The following is an 18237-nucleotide window of genomic DNA, read 5'->3' on the forward strand; positions in this document are numbered from 1 at the left end:
TAATTCTCGGCTGTACATGTTATACCTTACTTCCTCAGTTACACCGATCTGCAATTCACCTAAATGTGACACCAATAAGTCCCAAACCCAGTCAAACTAAATATCCCACTCTCCGACACGGAGTCACCACGTACACCAGATCGCAATAGATGATATTTTGTGAGCTCTTACATTGATAGGCATTACCCGACCACTCAGAAATTGTCAGAACAGACAGTTGGAAAGGAAGTTTGATTGTCCGAACTACGAGCGTCTGCACACACATGCTGGATTATGTCACTTTTTCACGTTCTGTCGTGTGTTAATTACTTCCTCAAAGTTCTTTTTTTATTGAAGGGTGGATGAATTTTGTCAAGCGGAAGCCGACGTATTAACAAATGTGATTTATTTCTACAATTTTCACTTCTTTTTTTTTCACAAACAACAGCGGTCGTAAATATTGCGATACCACAAATATCACATAATGTTTCGCTCATTTGGCGAGCTGGGTAGGTCAGCAATGTGATTTTTTTCTGAAGTGTTTCTTTTGAGTGCAATGGAGACTTGACTTGGCATGTGGTTTCTTTTCACGAACACCGGAAATCATCACCTCTGATACAGATTCCTAGATAAGTGCCAGTGACGTAGTATCGTTTGTTGGATTCCGTCTTCTGTAGAAATTCCTGTAGATGGTTTGTCACAGGCAACTTTGCTTGACGAGCTGATGATGCCACAGAGACGTTTCTAGTGCCTTAAGTGAATATGTATGGGTTGTTGAACTCTTGAACGATCTATATCTTCGTGAGTTTTAAATGTCTTGGTTGCAGGCAATACTAATCTCACCTTTTTACCCACGTTCACTGTCAGAATCAGTTGATTTTCGTTAGCAATTATTTCAGTTATAAAACATTTACTAGTATTCATTTTTGCCGTTGAAAAACTTAAACAATTATTTAATCAGTAATATTGTTTTTACTTATAGACAGAGTTAAAATTCTTTTAGTTGAAATGGCTGTGATAAAGTCGGTAAGACTTCGTCAGATTTCCTTGAGGTTAAACTGAAATCCAGCCACGAACCAGCTGGGCAGACGCGATACCCTGGAGCAGGCAAGCCTTTTACATTCATCCATACATACGCGGGTGCGTGTATTTAGATATTTAGTTGTGTAGGTCTTTGCTGATCACCGGATCATCTGGGTCAAGCGCGATGAATAACTGACCCCTGTCATACAGCTGCAATATTGCTCAAAATCACCCTGTAATTCTTCATGTTTTACTTAACACTGTGTGAACTTTGATTGTAAACTTATTTTCAACAAAGGGAGTATACTAGAACCCCAACAAGATGTCGTTGTCTGTGCAGTGATGAAGTTACGACCCAATATATTCTTTGAAATAATCCAAAGCTGTTTTTCCTGTATTTAAAATACATTTTAATATCCAGTGTTATAAGTTTGCCTGATTTCCTGTTTTGGACAGTAGCGAAAGAATATCCGATGAACGACAAACGAACTTGAAATAGTAATCCGTGCTGAATATGTTAAAATCAATATATCAACGTCTACACAATATAACTGAAATGCACAGTGATCAAAGTCTTTATCATGGTCATAAGTCAACATAAAAATAAAATTTGCTTTGGGGCCTCAGCTTACCCTGCAACACAAAACAAATTTCTCTTGCGTCAGATGTAGATGAGTAGGACGCGACGAATGTGGATGACACAAGCACTGTCAATAATAACAGGGTTGGATCTTGGGCGAAAAAAATGAAATGGATACTTGCAATAGATGCAGCGATGTGTCTCTGTAAACACTAACACAGTTATCAAGCAAGTAATACACAACATTTAGCACAAGTAAAATACATAAATGAACGATATTTGAGTTTATAGGCTGATGTTCAATATGACTACAATGTAGGTAGTTGTGATGATAGATAATAGATTTGAGCCCGAAAGGACATGGAACCATTTTGCCTAATTGTATCTTAGAATGTTTATACGTCAAATCCAAGCATTAAAGGGCACACAAATCGCTACATTATTACATAAATCTGTTCGTGCCTTACATTCATTATTCGTTCTAATTATGTAACATAATGGCATGGTCGAGTTCGACACAACTATTATTATGCTCAACACGTGTCAATTCTACACTGATGACGATCACACGGATATCAGGAAGAACTGTTGCAGGCAATACTGTGATTGTCTGGCTGTTTGATCAGTGCTGTTCAAGTTCACTTCTCGAAGGGATAGAAGGGATGATCTTTAAATCTGAAACATAGGAACAATGACGGTTCTTTGGACGGAAGTATGTGCAACGTTCAACGTCGGATTATGTCATGATTCCACCATGATATACCCATTTTGCAAACGATTGCTTTCACACACACACACACACACACACACACACACACACACACACACACACACACACACACACACACACACACACACACACACACACACACACATATATAGTCTGGTTCATAATTATTGAGAATTTTTCTTCTTACTTTGAGCTATCCTAACACCTCAGCTGATTCACTGATACTTAAAACTAAGTAATGGTATAAGGGAGGTAACTCATCTTGGCCTACTGAGTATAGTACAATTAGAGTTACCTCCCCTGAATTTGTAGCAGACGTCATTTTCCTCAGCACTGTCAACAATGTCTGCTGAAGATAAAAGAAGGTTGATTTTTGAGTTGTGTAATCAAGGAATTGATGATGTAAATACATTGGCAGAGAGAACAGGAACTCCTCTTTCTACTGTGTATAGGATTAGGAAGAATTTTAAAGAGGGAAAGGATTTTGGGCATCAGAAAGGAACAGGGAGACCCAGAAAATTGGACTTCTCAGATCGCGTCCGGCTGGGAATTTTAGCGTCTAAAAAGCAAAGGGCAAGCATCTCCAACATCAGGTATGAAATGATAGAAAGGGGATCAACAGTTGTATCAAAATCTACAGTTAGAAGAAATTTGATTGATCTTGGATGGGAGAAAAAGACTGGAATTCATTCTCCTCTCATGAAACAAGAACATAAAGACAGGCGTGTTGAGTGGTGTTTGGCACATGAAAACTTTGACTGGGAAAATGTGATTTTTACTGATGAAAGCTCAATATGGGTATATCCCAATAATGTGAAAATATGGACAAAGTCTGCGTCAGCACCGTTGTATCGACGACCTAAATACAGCCCAAAGTTTCATGTATGGGGAGGGATATCCTTATTAGGAACGACCCCGCTGTGTGTGTTTGAGGGAAATCTGACAAGTCAACACTACACTAACATAATAGATAATTTTCTCCTTCCAAGTGCACGTGTTTTATGGAAATGACTGGATTTTGCAGCAAGATAATGATCCTAAACACACCGCAAAACATGCCAAGCAGTGGTTTCAGGAGAAAAATGTGACTGCATTACCATTTCCTGCATATAGTCCTGACTTAAATCCCATTGAGAACATTTGGAGGATGATGAAGGAATGTGTGAATCAAAAGGGGTTGACAAAAATTGAAGACATGAAGAGAGAAGTGGTCCGATACTTGGACAGCATAACTCACGAGACACTAACCTCTCTGATAGGAAGTATGCCTACCCGTCTTAGACTGTGCCGTGAAGCTCAAGGAGACTTGATAAAATATTAAATTGTTACCTACACAACATGAAAAGGTCAGTTCACTTTCACAATACATTCAATTTTATCTGATTTGTTCTCGTTTAATAATATGAAATGCTTTAGCTATTCTCAATAATTTTGAACCATACTGTATATACATATATATATTATGAGTATGGTGAATTTAACTGTTTTAAGAGGATCTGTTAGAGATGTCCTCTGAAGTGCCGGAAATGCCCCGTCAGATTTGCGTCCCTTGGACATGCGTAGGGTTTCACCAAAATAGCGAGCATCTGAGACTAGCACCATGAATATGTGTATTAATCCTAACCCGATACACCGTTACATATTATTTTTATTCCCGTAGACATGATACGGAGGGTTCCTTTTCCCATCGGATAGTTATTCTACATTAGATGAAAACTTAAAATAAATTGAAACAATTAAACAAAAATAAATTTTAAAAAACCGAAAAGAAAAAAGAAAGATAGAAAAGGAGTAAAAAAACAGACAATTGAAAATAACCTAAATAATTAAGTAGTTCATTGAAAAAATAAATAAACATCATTCATTCAGACTTTCATACCCATGCATACATGCCTACAAGTAAGCAAGTCATATAATTTCAGTAGCAGAATTAGATCAAGAGTTTCATCCATCCGAAGGGTGGGAGGGCAACCAATAATTATCACATCAACCTGAAGGTTTATAATACTGGTTTGTGAACAGTTTTGCTCAGTCCCTCGGGACATGTTTTTTACATTCCAAAAAAGATGTATGGGTTCAGGCTTTGAACCACAAAATATGCACAGATAACTCTCGACTGTATGCATTTTAATCAAGTATATACTGACTGCGGGAATTGCTCCCATCTTAATTTAGCATCATGACTGGTTTTAAAGGGTTTTATGAAGATATTAGTCCAGTTTATATTTATGAAAGTCTCACTTCCTATTTTTCAATAGTTGTCAATATTTCTTCTCTTTCATTTTTGAAATAATAGTTGGTTCATCCTTCTTTTACATGAAATTAAATTTTGTATAATTATGTTTGTAAAACTATTAAGTATCACATTTGAGCTATTTTCAATACCAGCTGATGTGAGGTATTTACTAATGGCCTTAACAATTCCATGAAACTCTTGAAATTTTATCCTGTAAAATTTATGACAACTTTGTTCAAGTGTCATCATTCACTAAATATTTCCTGTAAAACGATTTGGTATATTTTCATATATTTGGCAAATGCCTGCAGAGTAATTTTCCACCAAATAATGAGGGGTTCAAATATTGTGGAATATTGTCTATCAACAGGTTTTTGCACTTTCTTTAATAATCGAAATGAAGTTATTTCCTAATTCATGTTACTTTCAATGTATCAACATAGGCACATTGATCAAATATTCACAATCCTCCCTCAGCAACTGCATTTCAAATAACTGTTCTTTTAATTTCATCCGGTTTGTTATCCCCAAGAAAACCATATTAAAACTTTTTAAGAAACTCGTCGGATGGGTTGGGCAGAATAAGAAACAGGACATTTAGTTTGGAAATAAGCAATGGCTTCATAATAGCAACTTTTCCCATTGGAGGTATGGTTCTTTTCATCCATCGTTTAATTATTTCTTCAATTTCATAAATCTTACTTTCTCAGTTTAATCATTTTGTTAACATGGACCGAAAAGATTATACACCAAATCCTAAAACTTTCTGGGTTCCAACTCAGGTTTAGGTGTGATCTGACTTTATAATATATCATTACTATTTTCGCAACTTCCTATCCCCGCAACTTCTGATTTAAGTCGAGAAAATTGTGAATATAAATCAAATATGTCAATGACCCATTCCAAAATGTCTTGGAAACACGGCAACATTGTTTCACGTAACATCACTCCAAATGAAATCATGCAGATCCTTAGCAATATTCCCATGGGCAAGCGGAGAGATTCACGTCACATCGGCAATATTTCAGCCATATCGTGATGAGAGCGATAAGTTTCAAAGCTACATATTAATTAATGGCACATTATATCGCCAGCAACTGAAGGTAGATCACCATACTAAGGACAATGGGGACATACAGTGCTTTTGCTACTTGCATGGACCCTAGTTGGATTTACATCATCCCTTCAGCCGCTGGCGATTGTACAAAATGCTAGCCGAAATTAAAACAACAAGAATACTACGATTAAAAAACTGGTAGACTTAAATTTACTGTGAATATTTTTGGACTTGCGTACCCTCTCAGGACAATAATTTTACAATACTTCAACCTCCTTTGAGGGTACACGGTAACATTGTTTCATGTAGCATCACTCCAAATCAAATCATGCAGATCATTAGCAATATTCGGTGAGTTTCACGAGTAACGAGTGATTGAGAGTAGAGTTGCATCACCAAGACATTTATGCACCATAACCCAAAACATCGTAACATATTGTTTCAAGTAGCGTCAAAGCAAACCAAATGATGCTGATATTTAGCGATATTCTAGAAATATCACAAAGGAAAGTGATGTAGTGGTTCGCATACTGGCCTCTAATGTCAAATGCCCGTGTTCGAATATCGGGGGACACACCACGAATTTGTGGCCTGGGTGTAATACTATGTTGTGTCCCTGGGCAAGGCACTTCAATGACATTGCCCTGCCTCCAACCAGCTGTTTACAGTGGGTACCGGATGTATCGGCCCATGTGGTCGCGCATAGAGCTCAGTAACAGATCTGAAAGAATGATTTCGTTGGGGTAATGATGTAACGCCAGACAGAAGCATCGCGTTGGATTCTATCGAGACAATCCTCATTCGAACATAATCTAGTTTTATAATCGTGCTTACGCGCTCAAGAGTAGGGAGTTGATTCTGTAGCCTCTGTCAAGAGCTAGCATTGCCTTCATGTCCTCCTCACTGAGCTTGAAATCAAATATCTGAAACAAGTACAATTGATACGTTAAACCAACGTGGAAAGCGTGAGTTCATTTGAGGGAGACTTCCGGATCCTGGATCTTCACTGTTATATTTCGCTGGAATTTCAGTGAATCTGATTTGAATCTCAGACACAGAACACAAAACCACATGCTCCTCGTTGAATTGTTACATAGGTACAAAGAATAAACACTCACATCCATGTTCTGGGCCAAATGAGATGGGTTCTTACTCATGGGAACCAAAGCAAAACCTCTCTGTATGCCCCATCTGAGGATCACCTGATGCACACGAGAAAGTTTGCGTTAAAGGAAATAACAATGATATAAGATAAGCATCAAGAGTACATTGTGAATAGTACCATATGTCAAGGAACAGTCGTATATGGTAAACATCATGTCTTTAAAGACCAGTATCATATCGTAAAAAACGTATCTGTTTCAGAAAGTGAGCAAGTGAGTTTCGTTTCATGCCGCACTCAGCAATATTCCTGCTTTATGGCGGCAGTCTGTAAATAATCGAGTCTGGACCAGACAATCCAATCATCAACAGCATTAGCATCAATCCATACAAGTGGGGACCGATGACGTGTCAACCAAGTCATCGAGCCTGGCCACTTGATCCCGTTAGTCGCCTGTTATGACAAGCATGGGCTGCAGAAGACTAGTTGTAACCCGTCTCTTGACGGGTGCATGTAACGTTTGACAAATATCATATTAAAAATAGCATATAAGCTACGACCAATATTACATTGTGATCAACATGTTATCCTTATCGCATCTTTACAAAATATCCGATTAGAAGAAATATATCATAATATTTAAGGGCTAAACAGTACTTTATTACACTATATACATAGTTAGAAAGATAAGCATCAAGAGGACATTATGAACAATAACATATGTCGTATATGGTAAACAACATATCTTTTATAGAGATATCATATCGTAAATAGCATATCTGTTTGGCTGAGTGACTTTAGTTTACAACGCACTCAGCTTTATGGCCGCGGTGTGTAAATAATCGATTCTGGACCATACAATCCAGTGATCAACAACATGGGCATCTCCACAACTGGGAATCGATAAATCTGCCAAGTTATCGCGCCTGGCCACTTGATCCCGTTAGTCGCCTTTTACGACACGCATGGGCTGCTGGAGATCAGTTCTAACCCGGATCTTCAAAGGTACATATCTGTTTGGACAGACATCACATCTTCAGTAACATATGAGCTAGGGTCAGTATTGCATTGTAATCTAAATATTATCTGTTTGGACAAGTATCACATCTTTAAAAAATATCCAATTAGAGGAACATATCATTGTTTGGGCTTTAACCATAATACGTAAGAACAAAGCAGTACTTTATTAAACTATACAGGGATAGGATCTCTACTTCTTAAATATATATGCCATTGTACTATTATCACCTGCAGTCTCAGGCTAATCGATACAAATTCTTTCTTTTAAAGCATGCATACATGAAACACCTGTCTTTTGTGTCTGCCATACTTCAATCCATGACATATACCGAACGCCCAAAACAAACGTTACCGTCCTAACTTTATGAATTACTTAAAAACTTTCAAATACTAGTATATGTCAGAAGGCATTAGTTTATAAGAAAGCTGAACACAGCTTTATGGACGTCACGAAGAGCAATCTCAGCTGTATTCCTTTTTATGTGCAATGCTTCGTTTTCAGAAGTGTTACACTGTCCTATTTTCGACCATGCTGGAATGAATCAATAACAGTGAATCAGATGTCCAAAAGAAACGCTGGCATACAATTCTGCTTTGAGACAAAGATAAACCATTTAAAGTCACTATTGCTCAACTACAATGGACACCTGCTGAAGAATTCCATGATTTCCGTCATTTCTAACATTTTCTGTTGCTTTGCACAGGTAAAACAGTTAAAACGTGTCTTTGATGTTGTGAAAAGTGTTTAGGAACATCTAAGATTATATTTTTTTTAACATTTTTGCTTACAAATAAACATTTTTCCTTTTGTTGTTTACACTTAGCAATATCAGTCCCCAATACGAGAGTGTAAAATTGTTAAGCAATCATTCCTATGATTTCAATCTTTTAAAAACATTTTCTGCTGATTTGCATCAATGAAAAGAAGTAAAACGTGTCTTTCCTATTGTGAAATAGTGTTTAGGAACATTAGAATTTTCCTTAACAATTTTGCTTGCTTGGCAACATTTTTCCCATTTTCGGTTAACTTACAACAATATTCAAGCAGTATTTGCACCCATCTCATGTATAGAATGATTGTATGGGGTATAAAGAGAGACTAGAATACATGATATGATATACAAGTACGGGAAATATGCCACGATTAACACCTGAAAGAGAGAAAGTGCCATTTGGAGGATACAGACAGGGTCGGCATACAATGGTGTTACCACCGCATCACAGTTGCAAGACTTACTCAGCGCCTAAGAGAGACTGGGGTCACCATAGACACTTCTAGAAGTGGACACCCATGCATCACAGCGCCATCTGAAGATAGGTACCTCCGTCATTACGGAAGGAGGGTAACGTGTTTTCTTTTTTCTTTTCTGTTGTTGTTTTTGTTTTGTTTTTGTTTTATAGGGGTTTTTTTGTTTTGTTTTTTTTACGTGTAGTGTACATGCATGTCACTGAGTTAGACTATCAGAGTTATCAGTTAGTTCCAAGCAATGATATAATTAAAATTTAAGAATATGTGACTCTTTACACATTGTTTATATAACAGTATACCTGAGCTGAAGACTTGTTGTATTTCTTTCCGATTTCCACAATGGTCGGGTCTTCTAGGATCTTTGGAGCATCCTTGGGTATGCTGAAATACATAAACATAAGACACATCTATGGGACTCCCGTGAGGGCTAGGTGTAGCAAATAATCGTAATATAATCGTGGTATCGTCTGAAATCCACATTTCTTTACCTGTTCGCAAATTAATGTGCCCGGCAAAATATATTGTACCTATGAATGGGACCTCCCCATCATACAACACCACAAACTATAAAAATACGTCATAATACTCTTTTACGTAATTTTGTTAGCTTAGCTTAGGGTAGGTTAGGTTAGGTTAGGGTAACCCTAATGTCCTGACAAGAAGTTGTGGTGCTGTTTTCTAAAGGTGTTCCCTGGTGTGTTACGGTTACGAATTTGCTGTGACAAAAGGTGTAAGAAATCCCATGTGAACCATGAAAACAGACCAAAGACAGGTCTAAAACATTCAGATGTTGTATTCTTAAGCAAGAGGGCAAATCATACAAAGTCACAAGTCAACTTCACAATGTCGATTTCCAGTACAATACAAATAGGACAAAATCTAAGGCAATGGGTCACAAAATATATAGTAAACTCACCAAAGTCATAATGCGAGAGAGAAACAGTTATGCAGAATGTAACACAGCAAAGAGTCTGACAGAGGCTAGGAAGCTGAAGCGTTGGCAGCCATTGATGATTGTGTATGCCCCAGTTATGTGTGAATGTGTCTGTCTCCAACACAACTAGCATTCATATATACTTTCAGTCATTTCCCGAAAGTTCGAGCACTTACGGCCATCGCCAACACCATAGAGAGATCTAGAACGAGTCTTAGGGAGGTAACTCTAAAGTACTGCCTTAGAGGCGTACCGCTTAAAGAATTTTCCGTAGGAAATATGACCCATAATAGAACACTAATATTGTGACCCAATTGCAACTACAGTAATAATTATTAATAACAAGTCAAACCATGGAAAATACACTCTCGTAACAGATGTGTTTCCGACGTTCGCCGGAAGGGTTTTGTGACACTGACATAGAACACTATATCTTTTTTAGTATGAGAGATCTACAGCAAGTCTTAGTGGTCTCGTGTGGTTGTTTAGTCAAAGGCAGGTAACTCTAACTCAACTTACTAGTTATGCCACGGGGCCCCGAAGGATCCGTAGCCAGTAATTGAAATGCCGGTTTTGAGGGAGAACTGGAGAAGGTCTTCCTGGGCCAAATATGGAGTCATCTCCACCTAAAACACACAAGTCAAGTGGATTTGTCACGATGCTTTAAACAGCATTCTACTCATAGTACCATGTGCCTTGGGTGAAATCCTGATGTGATGCCGTCTCAGGTGATTAGCATTTTGGTGAACCACACGAGATCGGGGTATATTAAAAACATTAAAAGAGATTCCATTTGGTCATATTCATATATATTAAATGCATGAAAAGATATACTATGTGTTCATGTTTTACAAATGATATCTACTTGGTTATTCGCTGGCTTGTACTTGAGGCCGTCCATTTTGAGAATCCTCTCCACCTGTTCTTTATTGAAATTGGAGACGCCGATAGACCTGACAAGACCTTTGTCCACCAGCTTCTCCATGGCCTGTTGGGGAGGAGAGTGTTATGAAATCCTTTAACATGAATGTTCATAACAGAATTCATTATTTTACTCGACATTTTTTTCTAAAGCTGTTTCGTTCTCGCTCAACATCCAATGCAATTATCTCAATATCTGCAACAATGAAACCTCTTCCTTTTCATTGTGCTTTTTTACATCATATCAAAGAAGTCTTTGCAAGGCCAATATATAGTTAAAACTACAGAACAGGTTCCAAAATTATACTTATACTTTCATCATCAGTGACGGTTGGATGAAATGTCGCTCATTGATTCTATTTATTGTATTTACTATGTTCATTTTTTTTCTCAGCCTGTAACTTTGCAATCAATGTACGTGTCACCTGATGGGATAATGCATAGGGGAGTTATACTGGAAGCTACTTACTCTCCACGTGTCTAGATAGTCTATCATATTCGGCGTTGTCACCTCCACGTCCTGGGGAAACACAGACATGAACAGATAATGTAATTTAAAATAATAAATAATATCAGTTATTGAGTATAATGTATACTCTTTGGGGAGAGACTAGAGACATTCTAGATGTAGTTTGCTAAGACATATGGGCAATGTACACACACTCTTAACACCATATAGTATGTGCCTTTGATACAGCGTTATGCAGGAAACAAAGTAACTAACTCCTCTTAGTTAGTGCAAAATTATTTCCTAAAACATTTATAAATCAATAATTTGATATGAGATTAGATGATAGCAGCTGAAGGCAGGAGGCAGAAGCATTTTTTACTCACTTCGAAAGCCATAGGAAAGTGGATTTGATACAGATCGATATAATCCGTGCTCAGGGCCTCCAGTGACAGTCGACACGCTGGTTCTACCTGATCTGGTTCGCGAAAGTGAACCCAAAGCTGAAATGATAACAAGGGTCACTAATCCATTTAACGTTGTCTTGGAAGAGATTTGCCATTATGGCACAATGTGACGGCCTAAGACGTTGCCATACCCTCAAACAAATTTATTTTCAAAATTGAAAAGAAAGACACCAGAGGCAAACTATACGGCAACGATCCAAATGACGATTCTTTTAAAACGGCAGGCGTAGATCAATCGCTTTTGGCATGACAGTTTGCCTGAATTGAAGCTGGGCACCAAAGACAAGCATTGATGAATATGGGCACACACGTCTAAAATTGTTCAGTGGCACGTCATGTTAATGGCATGGCCAAACCTGCTCACAGAAAAATCAGTTATCTGATAACGTCACGTACAATATGCCGTTCTGTTTTTTCGGTTTGTTTTTATCAGTTCTTGCCTATTGCCTCTGTAGATCATGGATCATGTCCCAGAGATGGGCTACAGGATGTGTCTAGATAGGGTGCAGTTCATAGGAAAACGTTGACGTTCTAGGCAGCAAGACTGCGTTGTCGAGGCAGCTGACGAAGCCATTTGTGTAACGCTAAGCGGCCAGGTGCATGTTAACGATAAGCAGCGGTGTTAGCTCCTGTCCTCAAATCCCTCTTCTACTTTGGCCACTCGCGTTCTCTGGGCGTCAGTCATTGCGGTATACTGCTGTCTTTGTTTTGTTTACCGACCGTTGTCGCATACAAGGAGCAGCACTGCGCCGCAACAGGCAAATGTGCCGTCCGATTTTCTGCCAAATTTTGTGAATAGCAGGTGCTACCAATAGGGCAGTGAATACTTACACTTTTCTCAAAGACACGCTGTCATCATTGATTTTCACTGGTCCATATATATACTAAATCGTAAATGACATCGACAGGTTTTAATTCGCTCTATGGTCTATTTGGGTGAAAATGATCCAAAAGGGTTTATGATCAAATATTCATTTGAACGCAGAATGTAATGAAAACATCAGACCAGCTGTGGGTAAACATGCACACCCATACTTGTTGACCCCGAATCTGACGAGGTGTCACAGTGTCATGTGCCAGTCTTCCTACCTTCGTCACAATGAACAGCTCCTCCCTCTTTATTTTCCCTTCTTGGATTAGTTCTTTAACGGCGGCACCAATTTCCGATTCCGTTTCAAAGCTCCAGGCTGTGTCAATCTTGCGATATCCCATCTGTATTGCAGCCTTCACGACATCACCCATCTCGTTTGGCTGTTGGGGCAAAATATATTGATATTCTACATACATGCTTCATGATTGGAGCTGTGCAGTGTTGCCACTGTTTATTGTGTCATGATTCGTGTATTCAAATTCCAGATTTCCCAAATTATGATCCATTGTTTGTCAATATCTTAACATGTTTTGACCAAAATGGTGAACCAGTGCCACCTTAATCATCTCCAACAAAATACAGCGAATATGCCGTGTCAACTGAATGCTGCATAAAGCCTTATTGCTCTGACTCTTGAAGATCCGGGTTAGAATCGGTCTTCAGGAACTCCTGCTTGTCGTATGTGGCGACTAGCGGGTTTGGTTGGTCAAACTCGCTGACATGGATGACACATGCATCCCAGATCGATGCTTAGACTGTTGATTGTTTGGTCCAGACCTCCCCAATAGCTTTAACATTGCTGAGTGCTACGTTAAGCAACCAACCAACCAAAGCGACCAACACACGAGCGTTCATGATCTTTCATGCACGCAGGAAACAATTTTTTAAACAATACAGGCAATAACACTAATACTCACCCCTCAGCAATAGTATTCTGACCTGTAACGGTAGGCCTAGGGAGGGTGTATGATCATTACACACAACGCTGGTAACTTGGGATTAGGGTTATCAGCTGGGCTAATATTAATCCACGTTGTTAGCGCACTGAACATGTGCCTTGTATATTCCGTTTGGCTTCAAAGCGGACCGATGAATTGCAATCTAACTCGAAAACTATTAAACATAGCATACTCAGTGGACCGCTGATCGTCATCAAAACATCTGCCAACTCTGTGAGGTTTTGGAGAATTTTGTCCTAAACATAAAAAATGTTCTTTAACAAGCTACCATTAACATACTGATGCAGTTCAGGAGGAGTGCAGAGAAAGAGACAGCCAGCTGTTCATGATTTGTATTTTTGACATTAACCCTTCCCTGCACCCCTGGCTGTTTTCGAGTTATGCTGCAATTCATCGGATCACTTTTGAGCCAAACAGACCAGAATTTAAAAAAAAAGCTTATTATTTGGGTGGCGGTGTGCAGTTCGGTGCATTGAACCCAGGACACAATTCATTTGAAATTAAGTAACCAACATTCTTTTCACCCAGCAGAAAACGGCTCGAACTATGCTCAGTTATAGTTTACAAATTTGTGTTAATCGCATCAAAGGTAAATAAAGGTTCACCGCTAGACAAAATACACAAACCAGTCAGCTGGTTGTTTATTTAAGGTTTATTGGCCAAGCACACTTTCTGCTCAGTCCGGATTATTACGTTATTATACGTATTGTGCGTTATATACAGATTCCGAATTGGACAGTGTGCACTGTATGTATATATTCCAACTACCAACCTTCAAACTGTTGTAGGTCCCTAAGCCAAGCATAGGCATGTCATAACCGCTGTTCAGACGTGTGGAAGGTACTTTGTCCGCCATGTTGAAACCGCCTTTTCAGCACCTTGGCACAAACATAACTTAAATCACTGGATCTGTATTATTTAATGAATAACTAATGATCACAATTAAATTTAATACAAACAATATTTTTGTACAGCTACGATAGTGTTTGGTACATACTACTGCATAAAACAGAAAGTAGAGCATAACTCACCTCCGATCGGTCACAGGTGCAGTGACTTGTCGATAAGCGCACACACAATGCATCCTAACTATTTAACCAACTGTATGACGTAATTGACCTACATTTTCGTGTTATCCCCAAGACGACGCACGCTATCCTGCATATCACATGCACTGACGCCGTGCACACAGATTATGTGTGTTTGTTTAGTAATAGGGAGTGGAGCGAGCAGTTGAAGGAGGAACACTGACGTTCTTTGTATGCGACGATTATAATCCAGAGACGAACTGATTTTATATCAGCGATAAACACCATGTACTCTCAGTTCACGCTCCACTTTTGTGTGTCCCGGCAGAAAATCATCAGTTTGGGAAATATCGTAGTACTTTTCAGTGCGCATTTGCATTTGCATTTAAGAGAATAGAAGCGACAAACCCCTTCCCACATTTCAGAAGAAATCATTGCCAAAGCCGAGTCGACTGTACACTTGTGACTATGTCATGAGAAGATATTTCAGCAGTATTACAAATGTATGATGGATTTAAACCAGACAATCCAGTGATTGTCACCATTTGATAGGATGGCAGAGAGTGTGTGTATATGTATCACTATGAAGTATTGATTGTACCAGTCAGGAGAAAATGTGGAACAATATGAAATATGAAACTCAAGCAATACAGGTACTTGCCGCGTTGACACGTGGGTAATCTGCCCGGGTGGAGTCGCGTTTGCGCTGATGAGGTGTAGCTAACAACACTGATGTACAAATACACCAAGATGGCGCTCACGTGTATCACATCATCCTCTAACACTACCAGGCCTTCATGCAGTAAATGTGTGCCTACCGTCCACATAACATAACAATATCAGTTGCACAGACCAGCGTAACATATACTTACCGAAGCCAGTAACCAGTTTCTCAGGCGTCCACTCAATCGATGAGGACAGAACTCTCAGACACAGGCTAGACACTAAACCCATTACAAGAGATCACTGTGACCCTGACATTCTTGATAAAACTGACATTTTGCACGTATTCTAAAATAGTCCCGGCTGTATTGTAAACCACACCGATCACCCTACCATTAGAAAAGGCGTAGGGGGAGAAATATATTTTCTGTGCTTCAATCCAAGATGAATAAATTTGTGTGTGTGCTTGTGTGTATGAATATATCTATTCACACACACATACACACACACATATTTTATATATATATATATATATATATATATATAGAGAGAGAGAGAGAGAGAGAGAGAGAGAGAGAGAGAGAGAGAGAGAGAGAGAGAGAGAGATAGAAGATGTCATCATTGTTGTCTATGTTTCAAATATTCTAATTTACATGTCTATAATATATATGTAATACAGTGTTTCAAATTAGCGTCTGTAGATCTTGGATAAACGCTAGTGCAATCTAGAATGTCGAACTTGATTAAATGTTTTGCATGAAGCCAATCCTCGTTCGTTAATCTGAATTTTTGGGATCTCTCGGGATTAACTTACCAAACAGGTAACCAAATTTGCACTTCACAAGGAAATTAGATGAGAACCTGTGGTAGATGAGAACTCACATCGCTCTCTGGTATTCTTATACAGGAACGTTTAGCCTTGAGAAAAGTGTTCCTCCAAGAAACCTCTCCAACGGTCAAGCCTATCCTGGTCATGAAAACAACCATGGCCTGATATCTTCACTTATAACTATCTGGCACCCGTGAACGGCCACCTCCTCGTGGTGGGTGCTAGGTAACGCCAAGAGCCGTTCACCCGCGTCGTGGACGTGGGGGCATATTTGGTCCACCAACCCGTTTGCTGTGGGTTGCGGCCCTGTGTCGGTGGAGGAGGGGATCCTGGTGGTTGAGGGCATGGGAGCAGGACCAGTGTTCCTAATGCTCAACACACCACTTCGGCTCTAACTTCACCTAGACGGGTGGTTGAATGGGCCCGGTTCAACCAATCGGCTGGTCACGCCAAGCCCTGAGCGTTACTATATGTAATGTTGCACGAAATTTTGAGAATTGTTATTTGCGTATTATTAGGTCTTGGTATATTTTTGGAATTTCGGAATTTCAATTTTACAAATTTATGTTTTTGCCTAGAGTACAGTAGATATAAATTTCATTCTACAGCACAGACAATAGAAACTATGTCAAAACAATGGTAAAACAATGCGGTAATTAGCTAAAACAATAACCCATGACCCACATCCCTCATCCCTCATTTCGTGCTCCAATTAGCAAAGACAATGAAACCAGTGACCGTAAATCCCCCATCCCTCATTTATCCCTCATCCCTCATCCCTCATTTGGCCCACATTTCATCCCAAAAATAGCTACACGTGACAGTCATTATCTAATCATATCAATTTCATTAAGCCTAGTGATACATAATATCACCATGATGAAAAGAAGTTAATGATGTTTAAGGAGAAATTATCAATGGATGCTTCACACTATAGTTGATGGTTATTTGTTACAAAACGATTGGAATGCTGTCTGTTCAAATAAGTTGTTTATACAGAACAGTCACGACAGGGTGGCATGACCGGTTGATACCCAGTGCACGGTGCACTCTATATATAGAATCAACAAACCAGGGGTAGCATGACCGGTTGATACCCAGTGCACGGTGTACTCTGTAATATAGAACAACCATGAAAGGTGTCATGTGACTGGTTATCTTGGCGACGTCTCGACGGTGTCTTTATGATCTAGCGTTTTTTGACCAAGTCACATACAAACCCTAACCCATCGCGATCCCATTTCATGCGTTGTAATGACACTTAATCAGCAGCAAGAGAAACGCTGTGTCATGCTCATGCACCACTTTTTCCGCCATTGCCCATTGTGTAAAAAAGTGCTGACAAGTAGGTTTGATCTGTAGGTCAAGATGGTTTGATCTGTAGGTCAAGATGGGTTTGCTTTAAATTACTGTTTATTTAACCGAGATGTGCAAGACCCTCCCTGCTATGTTTTTAAATTCAGTAGAATTAGGGATGAAAAGAAAATTGTTAGCAGCAGACAGCTCGTTTTCCACATTTAAGAGTCTGCTAATTCGTTTACGTCTTAAAACGCACCACCGCTCGCAACAGCTTTAGTTGGAATATTTCACGTAATGCCTGTTCGCGTTTCATTTAATGCTCAAAGAACAGAGTACGAACTTAAAATTATAAAGAGTACTAACGCTTCTGATTCAATTACTTTGTAACACTTTACCGAATCAAAAATGTCTGTTATGTGATGTGTATCCTCAGTGTTTCCACTCTTAATGAAATTCGTTATGATAATCATGCTGTAACAAGTGATAGATCGTTAGATAGAATCGTTAGAACGTACCTCGACTTTACACAAACGTGAGAGTGAATTCACTAGCAAAGTGGGAGAGATTTTGATGCAAACATTACATGTTAAACCATGTGATTAGTGTTCTGTTGAAAAGTTGCAGAACCTAACGCGCAGGTACTTTGTAACTTTGATCATCATCTATGTTACCACAATCACGTATTAACTACCATGTGATTACTTTATCTGATTGATAAGTGGTTTATAATTCTGTTCGTGCGATCGCCTTGATTAAAGACGATATTCACGAAATGATACATGTTGATAGGTGTACTGATAATGACCTTGTATCCTATTGTAGGCGACTACGAATTTTATGAG

The 18237-nt window shown here is 39.0% G+C and overlaps 1 protein-coding gene across 2 annotated transcripts; it reads right to left on the reverse strand.

Moving 5' to 3' along the window:
* Nucleotides 1–370: 370 nt before the first annotated feature.
* Nucleotides 371–15743, reverse strand: LOC137260099 (aldo-keto reductase family 1 member B1-like). Of its 2 annotated transcripts, none has more exons than XM_067797793.1 (11): nucleotides 15477–15743; nucleotides 14349–14454; nucleotides 12836–12997; nucleotides 11666–11782; nucleotides 11301–11351; nucleotides 10776–10898; nucleotides 10430–10536; nucleotides 9276–9357; nucleotides 6724–6807; nucleotides 6440–6528; nucleotides 371–2257 (listed from the first exon to the last, which is right to left on the reverse strand). In XM_067797793.1, the coding sequence occupies exons 2-11, from the start codon at nucleotides 14430–14432 to the stop codon at nucleotides 2221–2223; spliced, it is 936 nt and encodes a 311-aa protein (XP_067653894.1). In that variant the 5' UTR covers nucleotides 14433–14454; nucleotides 15477–15743; the 3' UTR covers nucleotides 371–2220. The 2 variants fall into 2 exon arrangements, with proteins under 2 accessions (XP_067653894.1, XP_067653895.1); XM_067797794.1 differs by lacking the exon at nucleotides 15477–15743 and adding an exon at nucleotides 14608–14764.
* Nucleotides 15744–18237: the final 2494 nt, after the last annotated feature.

Source organism: Haliotis asinina, chromosome 13, assembly GCF_037392515.1.
Source record: "Haliotis asinina isolate JCU_RB_2024 chromosome 13, JCU_Hal_asi_v2, whole genome shotgun sequence".
NCBI classification, from domain to species: domain Eukaryota; kingdom Metazoa; phylum Mollusca; class Gastropoda; order Lepetellida; family Haliotidae; genus Haliotis; species Haliotis asinina.